This window comes from Vulpes lagopus, chromosome X (genome assembly GCF_018345385.1).
Source record: "Vulpes lagopus strain Blue_001 chromosome X, ASM1834538v1, whole genome shotgun sequence".
Taxonomy (NCBI): domain Eukaryota; kingdom Metazoa; phylum Chordata; class Mammalia; order Carnivora; family Canidae; genus Vulpes; species Vulpes lagopus.
The window spans coordinates 64,763,013-64,777,599 of NC_054848.1; the positions used below are offsets into that span (position 1 = coordinate 64,763,013).

Genomic DNA, 14,587 nt, shown 5'->3' on the forward strand with positions numbered 1-14,587 from the left:
TAGACAAATTAACCAACAGATTCAGAAAATACAATTCAAAGCAAGATATTCTTATTCTAATTTCATATAAATATAGTTTACATAGTTGAATGTATTAAATAATTTGAAGTATTTATTTTGTTATATTATTGTTTGAAAGGAAATATTCTCTAATTCCATAAATTAAAAAAATTACATACCATAGTGTAATTTAACAATAAATGGATGATTTACTTCCACCAGTATATCCCTTTCCATTTTTGTCCGAACTCTGTCTCGAACTAAAAATTATAGAAGGGCAGAATATATTACTCTATATAAAATTTCAGTAGAGGTCCCATCAATAATTCACCAAACAAAAGTATGAAAATATAACTTTATAAGTGCCTAAATTTGCAATCTATATATTCCTAGACAGTAATTACCATATTCTCAGAAAGTCATCAAATTCAGTTTAGATCTAGACGGATTAAAGTGACATGAATAAGTATTTGGCTAGCATGTATTTATTATGTATCGGTCTTCAATTGTTCAAATGACTTTCTGATAAAAACTGAGCACAGTGTTATTGCTATCACATCCTAGAAGATGGTGTATGTAATTCTATCCAGGTGGTTGTGATTTTTCAGTATACAAAATCAGCACAGGTGAAGAGAAAAAAATATGAATTTTGAAATAAAAGAATATATTAAATATATTAAATATTAAATAAAATGTGTCACTTTTTATATGATTTTTTTTTACCAAGGTACAGTGTCATTAAATTAGAGCATATGCCAATATCAAACCTAGAAATATCACTTACAGGTTAGAAAACTGTAACAATTACTAATGTTTAAAGGAAACTGAGTCTACCGAACTTATACAAGCAATACACAGCATGTGTCTTAAAACAAGCTTTATCAAATAGTATTTTTTTCAAATTCTATTTTAATAAGCTTTGTAATTTTCTACCTTTTAAAGAAGCTTTTTTTAACACTTTCATTGCATAGAGCTGCCCAGCATCAGGACCAGTCTTCTTTCTAACAAGAAAAACCTAATAGAGGAATTTTTTAAAAAAGTAAAAATCATGTTTCAAGACATTCTTGCTATACACACGTTAGCACATATATATGTCCATGCATTTTCTCTAATTTTATAAGGATATATTTTTCTCTATAAATTACACTCAAGTTTTGCTCATTTTAATTCATTTAGTAAATCATACTATCATACATACATACATAGGAAAGAAAAATTTTAAAATAGATGACATGATCATGGACTTTAAAAAGTTTGTGATATATGAGATAAGCAACATAGTGAGAGGCAATTTGATCTAAGGGAACTACTTTCAAGACCCAAGCACCTTAATAAAGACCAAAGAAATGTGATGACTATTAATTTGATAACTTCATTTCTACTGCCTTATTGGTCCATTTTAGAAGTTACCAGGCATTTTGTTTTCTAAGAAGAAAGAACAGAGAAAATGATACCCTTCTGCCAGGCTGAAGAATCAAGATGGCAAACTATCACAATAAACAAATTAAAATTAAAATCTTTAAGATTACTGAGCAAGCTTAATTAAGTATAATACTACTTCATATTTTCAAACTAAGATTATGACTCATTAAAAGCTAATTTTTAAAAGCTTCAGTTGTGAAAATAAATATGAATAGATTAAAATTTAATAGGAGTTATTTATCAGTAAAGGGCTGTTTCATTTTTAAAAACTAGCAAAAGTTATACACTGCTTTGAAATAAATTATATAGAAACTAAAACAAACAAAAGGAGCTGAAACCAGGAGCTGCATTCCTGAAAAAAATTAATAAAATTGATAAACCTCTAGCCAGACTTATCAAAAAGAAAAATGACTGAAATAAATAAAATCACAAATAACAGAAGGGAAATAACATTACAGGGATATAAACAATCATAACAGAATATGATGAAAAACTATGCCAAAAGTTTGGACAACTTGGAGGAAATGAAAAAAATCCTAAAAACATATAGATTACACAAACTGAAACAAGAAGAAATAGAAAATTTGAACAGAACAATTACCAGGAATGAAATTGAATCATTTAAAAAACTGCCAACAACCCAACATCCAGGACCAGATGGCTTCACAGGCAAATTCTAACAAGTCTTTAAAGAAGAGTTAATATGTATATGTATGCTTTTCAAACTATTCCAAAAAATAGAAAAGAAAGGAAAACTTCCAAATTCATTCTATGAGGAAGCATTACTCTGATATCAAAATCAGATAAAGACACCACTAAAAAGAGAACTACAGCCCAATATTACAAATGAATACAGATGCAAAAATTCTCACTGAACTACTACAAACCTAATCCACAAAAGATAATAATAAAAAAAAAAAAAACAGGAGTTCCTGGCCTGCTCAGGTAGTAGAGCATGTGACCCTTGATTTCAGGGTTGTGAGTTTGGGCCCCACATTTGATAGAGAGATTACTTAAAAATTAACCTAAAATGAAAAAAAAATAACTTTTACTACGACCAAGTGGGATTTATTCCTGGATTGCAAGGGTGGTTCAATATTTATAATCAGCATTATATATAGCATTAATTAAAGAAAGGATAAAAAATATGATCATCTCAAGTGATGCAGAGCATTTGATCAAATACAATATCCATTCATAATAAATCCCCAACAAAGTAGGATTAGAAGGAACATACCTCAATATCATAAAACCATATATGAAAAACCCACAGCTAATGTCATCCTCAAAAAGAAATCAAGAAATCAGTCTCATTTACAATTGTATCAAAAACCATAAGATACCTAGAAATAAACATAACCCAAAGAGGTTATGAAAACTATGAAACATTGATGAAAGAAACTAAAGAATTGGGGAAAACATTTCATGCTCATGGATAGGGAGAACAAATACTGTTAAAATGTCTATATTACCAAAGGCAATCAAGTTATGTTAGAAATCTGTAATGATCAAGACTGTATGGCACTGGAACAAAAAAAAGGACAAATAGATCAATAGAACAGAATAGAAAATCCAGAAATGAATCCACAACTCTATATGATCAATTAATATTCCACAAACCAGGAAAGAATATCCAATGGAAAACGATAGTCTCTTCAACATATGGTGTTGGGAAAATTGGACAGTAGCATGCAAAAGAATGAAATTGGACCACTTTCTTATACCATATACAAAAATAAATTCAAAATGGATGGAAGAAGGAAATATGAGACCAGAAACCATCAAGATCCTAAAGGAGAACACAGACAGTAACCTCTTTGACATCAGCCATAGCAACTTCTTACTAGATATGTCTTCTGAGGCAAGGGAAGCAAAAGCAAAAATTAACTGTTAAGACTTCATCAACATAAAAAGATTCTGTATAGCAAAGGAAACAACGAACAAAACTAAAAGGTAACATATAAAAGGGAGGATATTTGCAAATGACATATCTGATAAAGGGGCAGTATCCAAATTACATAACCAACTTATAAAAATCAACACCAAAAAAAATAACCTAGTTAACAAATGGGCAGAAGACATGAATAACATTTTTTCAAAGAACATATCTAGATGGCCAAGAGAAACATGAAAAATGCTCAATATCACTCATCATCAGGGAAATATAAATCAATACTACAATGAGACATACTCTCACACCAGTCAGAATGGCTAAAATTAACAACACAGGAAATAACTGTGTTGGCAAGGATTTGGAGAACGGGGAACTCTCTTACACTGTTGGCGGGAATGCAAACTGGTGCAGTCACTCAGAAACATTATTAAGGAGGTCCATCAAAAAGTTAAAAATAGAACTACCAGTTAAAAGTTAAAAATAGAATGATCCAGCAATTGCTGAATTTACTACTGGGTATTTACCTAAAGGATACAAAGTGCTGATTTGAAGTAATACATGTACCCAAATATTTATAGCAGGACTATCAACGATAGCCAAATTATGGAAAGAGCCCAAACATCCATTGACTGATGAATGATAAAGAAGAGGTGGTATACACATACAATGGGTTATTACTCAGCAATAAAACCAAACGGAATCTTGCCATTCACAGCAATGTGAATGAATCTAGAGAGTATTATGCTAAGCAAAATAAGTCAGAGAAAAATAAATACCATATGATTTCACTCAGAGGTGGAATTTAAGAAACAAAACAAATGTACATAGAGGGGAAAATATGAGAGAAAAACCAAGAAACACACTCTTAAATAATAGAGAACAAACTGCTGATTACCAGAGTGGAGGTGGGCAGCAGAATAGGTTAAATAAGTGATGGGAACTAAGGAGGGCATTCATTGAGCTAAGCGCTGGCTGTTGTATGTAAGTACTGAATTGGTAAATTCTACTCCTGAAAGTAATATCACACTGTATGTTAACTAACAGGAATTTAAATATAAAGGAAGTAAAAAAAAAAAAAAGAAACAGAAACAGAATGACCAATTGAATTTCCACTCCAAGAGTATCTAGAGCACCAAGTCCCCTTGGTACCTCAGCTCCATGGATGGCTGCCTTATTTATTCTCACCCCAAAAGAAGCTTGAGGTTTTTCTCTGGAGAGGTCTCTGAACTGCAGGATGCCAAGCACAAGCACAAACACTAATCCTTACCCTAATCTTAACCTTGTCCCTATACCTAACCCTATTCCTTACCAGTAACTACTAAACTCTACCTCTAAACTGAATTCAGACCCTAAACCTAACCTCTGGAGAGGTCTCTGAAATGCAGGACATGAGGGACATAGATTGATTCTAACCCTATCCCTAGCTCTAAACCTAATCCTAACCCTAACACCTAACTGCTAATGACTAACCCCAAACTCTAACTCTAATTCTAAATGGATTGCTGTGAAGAGGTCTCTAAACTGCAGGAAAATAGGCACATTCACTCACCCTGGCCCTAACTCTAACCCTAGCCCGAATATTAGTCTTACACTGAACCCTAATCCTTCACCTCAGGAAAAAGAAGATTTGGGGAACACACACACACACACACACACACACACACACACACACAAACGATGGAAAAATACTCAGCCATAAAAATGAAATCTTGCTATTTGCAAAGACACGGATCAAGGTAAAGAGTATTATACTAAGTGAAGACCTAATCCTAACCCAACCACAAACCCTAACCCCCAACCCTAACTATACCCTAGCCTTAACCCTAAACTTATCTCTCTGGAGAGGTCTCTGGTGGAATATATATATACAATTTGATACACAAAATGGAATATTACATAGCCATTAAAAATAATGAAATCTTTATGCTGAGTGAAATAAGTCAATCGGAGAAGGACAAACAGTGTATGTTCTCATTCATTTGGGGAATATGAATAATAGTGAAAGGGAATATAAAGGAAGGGAAAAGAAATGTTGGGAAATATCAGGAAGGGAGACAGAACATAAAGACTCCTAACTCGGGGAAACGAAGTAGGGGTGGTGGAAGGGGAGGAGGGCGGGTGTTGGAGGGGAATGGGTGACGGGCACTGAGGTGGACACTTGACGGGATGAGCACTGAGTGTTTTTCTGTATGTTGGTAAATTGAACACCAATAAAAATTAATTTAAAAAAAATAATGAAATCTTGCCATTTGCAAGGACATGGATGGAGCTAGAGAGTAGTATTCTAAGCAAAATTAGAGACTCAGACAAAGACAAATACCATATGATTTCAAGTATAGGTGGAATTTAAGAAACAACATAAATGAGCAAGTGAAAAAAAAAACAGATAGGCAAACTAAGAAGCAAACTCTTAACTACAGAGAACAAACTGATGGTTACCAGAGGGGAAGTGGGTGGGGGGATGGGTGAAATAGGTTGATGGGAATTAAGGAGTGCACTTGTAATGAGCATCAGGTATTGTAAGGGAGTGATAAATTACTGTATTGTACACCAGAATCTAATATTACACTATATTTTATTTTAACTAACTGGAATCAAAATAAAAACTTAAAAAAAGAAAAAAAAAAAGATTAATTTAATTGCCACAACACACACACACGCGCGCGCGCACACACACAGGCGCGCGCGCACAGACATGCTTCAGCTAAATAAATAGCATTAACCCTAAGCACTGGATTCAAAGGTTTCAGATACCCAGTTTCCTTTTTCCTAATCAATATCCACGTGACCAATATAATAACAAGGGAATCAAGTCATTTCATGAATGATGACTCCACATCAAAAAGAACTATTTTTTAAAAGATTTTATATATTTGAGAGAGCAAGTAAGAGAATTCCAGAAACAGAAAGTATAGAGCAGAGGGGAGGAGCAGAGGCAGAAGCCCACTCCTCACTGTGCAGGGAACCCCATTTGGGGCTCGATCCCAGGACCTAGGATCATGACCTACGACAAAGGCAGATGCCACTCTGGAGAACCTTTTTTTTTTTTTTTGGAGAACCATTTTTATCAGTCTCTTGAAGGAAAGCAGTTCTCAATCCATTTGGTCTCAGGAATCCTTTACAATCTTAAAAATTAGTGAAAACTCCAAAGTGTTTTTTTTTTATGTGGGTCCTATCTATTGATACTTACCATATTAGAAATTAAAACAGAGAAAAACAACTTTGTATTGATTCATTAAGAAATAATAAACATGAGCACTGGGTGTTTTTCTGTATGTTGGTAAATTAAACACCAATAAAAGTTAATTAATAAAAAAATAAATAAATAAAAAAAAAGAAATAATAAACTTATTACATGTGAGCATAAATATTTTTATAAAGGTAACTATATTTTCCAAAGCAAAAAAAAATTGAGGAATGACATTAATAAATGTTTTTGCAAATCTCTAATATCTGACTTAACAGAAAAGAATCAGATTTTTGTATCTGATTCTACATTCAATCTGTTGTAAATAAGTTGTTGCTTGAAGTACAGAAAGAAAATCAGGCCTCACACAGACATGTATGTAGAAAAGGGAGGAGTATAATAGCTTTTTCATATAATTGTGCTTATTCTTCTTTGATATGTCACAACAACTTAGAAAGTGGCAGTTTCTTAAAATTTAGGTACAACAATCTGAAACCATATCAATTAACTGTCCATATTCTATTACACAATAATCCATTGGTCTACCTTACACTTTTAATGGACATTGTACTAGTATCTGATTTGATAATACCATGTGTTGGTCATCTCAAAAATATTGCTTTACTGAGATATGCAAATCTTTCAAATGTTGAACAGCAGTGATTTCATCAGAAAAATTTTAGTATTAAGATGTCAAGTTCATAGCATCAAATAAAAATTTTCCAAAACTATTTTTTTGCTTCACAGCCCAAAGTTTATCACCAACAAAGATGCTGCCAGTTGTTTTCCATAATATAAGAGGATCATTTCCATTCTTGTGGAAACATGTACCAAAAATATGAAGTTTAAGTAATCATAGTTTGTCAATCATTCTTTCAAGTAAAAATGGTGTTCTATGGAAAAAGTGGCGAGTTCAGTTTACAACTCAAAAATCAAACAACTGCTCTGCCTTAATGGTATGCAACATCTGGTATACAGTTAAAGTGCTTTATCTATACTTCTCATTTCATCACACAATGGTAAATTGAAGTGCACTCAAGGGTTGAGATTTGAGAAGTTTAATAACATTTCATCATCATGGGATGCCTGGGTGGCTCAGCGGTTGAGCATCTGTCTTTGGCTCAGGGTGTGATCCCGGGGTTCTGGGATCAAGTTCCACATCAGGCTCCCTGTGAGAAGTCTCCTTCTCCCTCTGCCTATGTCTCTGCCTCTCCCACTGTCTCTCATGAATAAATAAATAAATAAATAAAATATTTTTAAAAATAATAGCACATCATCAAAGACCTTCTGAAGTAAAACTCGCATTTTTTAAACTGCCAAGTATTTAGCAGTGAATACAATGACTACTGACATAATTTGTAGTCACTGCTGCAGTTTTGCCATGGTGCCAGAAGTTTTAGAACAGTATCTTAGAATCATAAAATAATTTTGACCTTGAGGACCCCCTGAACATGTCTTATGGATGCCCAGGAATGGACAGACTATACACTGAGAACCACTGTTCTAAAGCACAGCCCTTAATAGGGATGGAAAGAATGGAATATAGAGGGCAAAAAGAAGCAAAGAAACAAGAAAAAAATGGTGCAGACTTTCAGGAAGACACTTGCACAAAATAGTCACTTTTTCCCTAGCTCATCTAACACTCTACTAGTATCCTAATATGGCATCTAATAGAAGCCATCATTTATAGTCTAGAGAAATAATTATTTGTCAATCAACTGATTTGTTCTTTTCAGATCTTAGATGGACTAAACTATCATAAGAAAATGTCTTCTCACTCTGCTCTCTTCCAATGGTCAACTAGAGAAGTTGCATGGCTTCAAACTACTATATCTAGGGCAACCAGGGTGGCACAGCGGTTTAGCACCACCTTCGGCTCAGGGTGTGAACCTGGAGACCCAGGATCGAGTCGCATGTCGGGCTCACTGCAAGGAGCCTGCTTCTCCCTCTGCCTGTGTATCTGCCTGTCTCTGTGTCTCTGTTTCTCATGAATAAATAAATAAAAACTAAAAAAACCTACTGTAGCTAAAAACATATTTAGCATGATCAAAGAGGTTTCCTTTCAGTCACATTAATCCAATTCTTGGAAACAGTTCAGAGAAGAAATGGGTGAGTGAGTAACTCCAACATACCTCTTTGGGTCGTATGGACTTTTATATTTTCCATTAAAAAAGTACTCAGTATCTGTTAAAGAGAACTAAAAGATGAGCCAGCTTTAATACTGATTGAAGAGAAAAAAAAAGTCTAATAAATTCTAAGGTGTAAACATATATTTTGAAAAGTATGCCAATAATTATATAAGAAGGCAAGGGTTTAATATTTTCAAAAACCCATTTTGGGGGCAGCTTGATGGCTCAACCAGTTGACCATCTGACTTTTTAAAATTTTTTTTTTAAAGATTTTATTTATTAGTTTGAGAGAGACAGCATGAGATGTGGGGTAGGAACAGAGAGAGAGAAGCAGACTCCCTGATGAGCAGGGAGCCAGACATGGAGCTTGATCCCAGGAACCTGATATTATGATCTGAATTGAAGGCAGATGCTTAACATATTGAGCCACCCAGGAGCCCCAAGCACCTGACTTTTGATTTCAGCTCAGATCATGATCTCATGGGTGGGGAGATCAAGTCCAGTATTTGGCTCTGCACTCAAGGAGTTTGCTTGGGATTCTCTCCCACTGCCCCTCCCCCCACTTGCACACACGTGTGCTCTCAGATAAAAATTAAATCTTTTTTAAATTCATTTTAAGTCATATACTTTACTATCATGTAAGTAAAGAAAATTTATAATCCATGAATTTTAAAATGTATGCTTTGCAAAAATATTACTTGGCGTGTGAAATAAAGGAAAGGTATTCTGACAATTTCAGACATGTTTTCATGTATTTATTTGCATTTTAAAATGAGTAATATAAGTTGTTCTGTACACTAAATTTCAATCCATACATTAGTGATCATTAATAGCATCATATTTGGTGTCCAGTACAGACATGATAATACAAATTTCTTTAAAGTACAATCTTACAAATGGTTTTAGTAGTGTTTTTCCCCTATTAAATATCTTACAAAGATATCTAGTTGCAATGTTTTACATAGCCCAAAATTCCATTTATTGCATTTTAACAATGGAACTTTTACAGACAACTAAATAACACCACAGCTCAAAGTTTCTTCGATTATCTCCCGTGCTTCTCTGATTCACAGGCTTGGCCAAATTACTGCATAGGTTCAGCATATAACAAGCCACATCTACCCAATGCCCATGTAAATGATGTAATACTGACAAGCAAGTAGGTTAACAACCTAGGGGAAAAAAATAAGCGAACTCCTTAATATTTCTTTGGTTGATAAAATATATGAAGATCAATACTTTGTATTTTAGTATTACAAATTTTTATTGTTTTTTATTTTTTTAAAGAACTTTATATTTTTAATTTCTTTTATTGGAGTTCAATTTACCAACATATAGCATAACACCCAGTGCTCATCCCGGCAAGTGTCCGCCTCAATGCCCATCACTGAGTCACTCCAAGCCCCGACCCAACCACCTCCTTTTCCACTACCCGTTGTTTGTTTCCCAGAAATGAACGAGTTAGGTATCTCCCATGTTTTGTCACCCTCACTGACAGTTTCACACATTTTCTGTCCTTTCCCTTTATTCTCTTTCACTAATTTTTATATTCCCCAAATGAATGAAACCATGTAATGTTTGTCCTTCACCGACTGCATTATTGCACTCAACATAAGACCCTCCAGTTCCATCCACGTCAAAGGAAATGGTAGGTATTTGTCGTTTCTAATGGCTGAGTAATATTCAATTGTATACATAGACCACATCTTCTTTTTCTATTCATCTTTTGATGAACACTGAGGATCCCTCCACAATTTGGCTATTGTGGACATTACTTCTATAAACATTGGGGTGCAGGTGTTGCAGCGTTTCACTACATCAGTATCTTTGGGGTAAATACTCAGCAGTACAATTTCTGGATTGTAGGGCAAATCTATTTTTACCTTTGAGGAACCAACACACAGTTTTCCAGAGTGGCTGCACCAGTTCACATTCCCACCAACGGTGCAAGAGGGTTCCCCTTTCTCCACATCCTCTCGAACATTTCTTGTTTCCTGTCTTCTTAATTTCACCATTCTCACTGGTGTGAGGTGGTATCTGATTGTGGTTTTGTTTTTTTTTTTTTTTTGATTTTTTTTTTGATTGTGGTTTTGATTTGTATTTCCATGATAGCCAGTGATGTGGAGCATTTTCTCATGTGCTTGTTGGCTATGTCTATGTCTTCTTTGGTGAAATTTATTTTCATGCCTTTTGCCCATTTAATGATTGGATTGTTTGTTTCTTTGCTGTTGAGTTTAATAAGTTCTTTATAGATCTTGGATACTAGCCCTTTATCAGATAGGTCATTTGCAAATATATTCTCCCATTCTTTAGGATGTCTTTGAGTTTTGTTCATTGTTACTTTTGCTATGCAGAAGCTTTTGATCTTGATTAAGTCCCAATAGTTCATTTTTGCTTTTGTTTCTCTTGCCTTCATGGATGTATCTTGCAAGAAGTTGCTGTGGCCAAGTTCAAAAAGATTGTGGCCTGTGTTCTCCTCTAGGATTTTGATGGAATCTTGTCTCACATTTAGATCTTTCATACATTTTGAGTTTATCTTTGTGTATGGTGTAAAAGAATAGTCTAGTTTCATTTTTCTGCATATGGATGTCCAATTTTCCCAGCACCATTTATTGAAGAGACTGTCCTTTTTCTAGTGGACAGTCTTTCCTGCTTTGTTGAATATCAGTTGACCATAAAGTTGAGGGTCCATTCTGGATTCTCTATTCTGTTCCATTGACCTATGTGTCTGTTTTTGTGCCAGTACCACACTGTCTTCATGACCACAGCTTTGTAGAACAACCTGAAATCTGGCATTTGATGCCCCCAGGTATGGTTTTCTTTCTCAATATTCCCCTGGCTATTCGGGGTCTTTTCTGATTCCACACAAATCTTAAGATGATGTGTTCCAACTCTCTGAAGAAGTCCATAGTATTTTCATAGCAATTGCATTAAACGTGTTAATTGCCGTGGGTAACATTGACAATTTCACAATATTAATTATTCCAATCCATGAGCTTGGAATATTTTTCCATCTCTTTGTGTCTTCCTCAATTTCTTTCAGAAGTGTTCTATAGTTTTTAGGGTATAGACACTTTACCTCTTTGGTTAGTTTTTTTCCTATGTATCTTATGCTTTTGGGTGCAACTGTAAATGGGATGCACTCCTTCATTTCTCATTCTTCAGTCTCATTGGTAGTGCATAGAAATGCCACTGATTTCTGGGCATTGCTTTTGTATCCTGCCACACTGCCGAATTGCTGTGTGAGTTCTAGCAATCTTGGGGTGGAGTCTTTTGGGTTTTCTATGGAGAATATCATGTCATCTGGGAAGAGGGAGAGTTTGACATCTTCTTTGCCAATTTGAATGCCCTTTATTTCTTTTTGTTGCCTGATTGCTGAGGCTAGGACTTCTAATACCATGTTGAATAGCAGTTGTGAGAGTAGACATCCCTTTCGTGTTCCTGATCTTAGAGGAAAGGCTCTCGGTGTTTCCCCATTGAGAATGATACTTCCTGTGGGCATTTCATAAATGGCTTTTCAGACGCTGAGGAATGTTCCCTCATTCCCAGTCTGAAGAGTTTTGATCAGGAATGGATGTTGTATTTGTCAAATGCTTTCTCTGCATGTATTGAGAGGATCATATGGTTATTGTTTTTTATTTTGCTGATATGATCAATCACATTGATTGTTTTACTAGTGTTGAACGACCTTTGCATCCCGGGGATAAATCCCACTTGGTCACAGAGAATAATCTTCTTAATGTATTGTTGCATCTTATTGGCTAGTACCTTGTTGAGAATTTTTGCATCCATCTTCATCAGGGATATTGGTCTGTAATTCTCCTTCTTGGTGGGGTCTGTGTCTGGTTTTGGAATTAAGGTGATGCTGATCTCATAGAATGAGTTTCGAAGTTTTCCATCTCTTTCTATCTTGCTGAACACCTTTACTAAAATAGGTATTCTTCCTTCTTTTTTTTAATTTTTTTTAAATTTTATTTATTTATGATAGGCACACAGTGAGAGAGAGGGAGAGGCAGAGACATAGGCAGAGGGAGAAGCAGGCTACATGCACCAGGCGCCCAACGTGGGATTCGATCCTGGGTCTTCAGGATCGTGTCCTGGGCCAAAGGCAGGCGCCAAACCGCTGCGCCACCCAGGGATCCCAGTATTCTTCCTTCTTTAATCTTCCTTCTTTAATTTGATAGAGTTCCCCTGGGAAGCCATCTGGCCCTGGACTTTTGTGTCTTGGGAGGTTTTGGATGACTGCTTCAATTTCCTCCCTGGTTATTGGCCTGTTCAGGTTTTCTATTTCTTCCAGTTCCATTTTTGGTAGTTTGTGGTTTTCCAGAAATGCGTCCATTTCTTCTAGATTGCCTAATTTATTGGTGTATAGCTGCTCATAATATGTTTTTAAAATCGTTTGTATTAAAAAAAAAAAAAATAAAAATAAAAAAATAAAAAAAATAAAAATAAAAAAAAATAAAAAAAAAAAAATCGTTTGTATTACCTTGGTGTTGGTGGTGATCTCTCCTTTCTCATTCATGATTTTATTAATTTGAGTCTTTTCTCTCTTCTTTTTAATAAGGCTGGATAATGGTTTATCTATCTTATTAATTCTTTCAAAGAACCAACTCCTGGTTTTGTTAATCTGTTCTACAGTTCTTCTGGTCTCTATTTAACTGAGTTCTGCTCAAATCTTTATTAACTCTCTTCTGCTGGATTTAGGATCTATTTGCTCTTTTTTCTCCAGCTCCTTTAGGTGCAAGGTTAGCTCCTGTATTTGAGTTCTTTCCAGTTTTTGGATGGATGCTTGTATTGCAATATATTTCCCCCTCAGGCCTGCTTTTGCTGTATCCCAAAGATTTTGAATGGTTGTATCTTCATTCTCATTAGTTTCCATGAATCTTTTTAATTCTTCTCTAATTTCCTGGTTGACCCTTTAATATTTTAGCAGGATGGTTCTTAATCTCCACGTGGTTGAAATCCTTCCAAACTTCTTCTTGTGATTGAGTTCTCATTTCAAAGCATTATGGTCTGAAAATATGCAGGGGACGATCCCAATCCTTTGGTATCAGTTAAGACCTGCTTTGTGACCCAGTATGTGGTCTATTCTGGAGAAAGTTCCATGTGCACTTGAGAAGAATGTGTAATCCGTTGCGTTTGGATGTAAAGTTCTGTAAATATCTGTGAAATCCATCTGGTGCAGTGTATCATTTAAAGCTCTTGTTTCTTTGGAGATGTTGTGCTTTGAACACCTGTAGATTGTAGAAAGCGCTACATTCAAGTCACCAAGTATAAGTATATTATTATCTATGTCTTAAATTTTGTTATTAATTGATTGATATATTTGACAGCTCCCACATTCGGGGCATAAATATTGATGATTATTAAGTCCTCGTGTTGGATAGACCTTTTAAGTATGATATAGTGTCCTTCTTCATCTTACTACCGTCTCCGGGATAAACTATAGTTTGTCTGATATGAGGATGGCTACCCCTGCGTTCTTTTGAGGGCCATTTAAATGGTACATGGTTTTCAAATCGTTTTTTTTTTTTTTTCAGGCTGTAGGTGTCCTTATGTCTCAAATGAGTCTCTTGTAGATAGCAAATAGATGGGTCTTGTTTTTTTTTTTTTTTCCAGTCTGAAACCCTCGCCTTTTGATGGGGTCATGAAGTCCATTCACGTTCAGAGTTACTATTGAAAGATATGAATATAGTGTCGTCATGATACCTATCCAGTCGCTGTTTTTGTGGATTGTTTCCTTGGACTTCCTCTTTCTTTTACAGAGTCCCCCTTAATATTTCTTGCAAAGCTCATTTTTTGGTCACATAGTCTTTCAGTTTCTGCCTATCTTAGAAGCTTTTTTTTTTTTTCTTAGAAGCTTTTTATCTCTCTTCCTATTCTGAATGAGAGCCTTGCTGGTAGAGTATTCTTGGCTGCAGGTTCGTCTCATTTAGGACCCTGGATATATCCTGC

At 35.0% G+C, this 14,587-nt stretch overlaps 1 protein-coding gene across 9 annotated transcripts in view; it reads right to left on the minus strand.

Annotated features, from left to right (window-relative positions):
* RPS6KA6 (ribosomal protein S6 kinase A6) overlaps positions 1-14,587 on the minus strand; it is a 199,826-nt gene that overhangs the window by 97,602 nt on the left and 87,637 nt on the right. For 7 of the 9 annotated variants that reach the window (XM_041740158.1, XM_041740155.1, XM_041740156.1 and 4 more), the window contains 2 exons: positions 934-1,015; positions 180-260 (listed from right to left, as the gene is read on the minus strand). The exons of 1 other annotated variant lie outside the window; for it this stretch is intronic. In XM_041740158.1, coding sequence (XP_041596092.1) covers positions 180-260; positions 934-1,015 — 163 coding nt within the window. Of the gene's footprint in view, positions 1-179; positions 261-933; positions 1,016-14,587 lie in introns of those variants that run through there. One more of the 9 variants, XM_041740162.1, reaches the window with a different exon arrangement.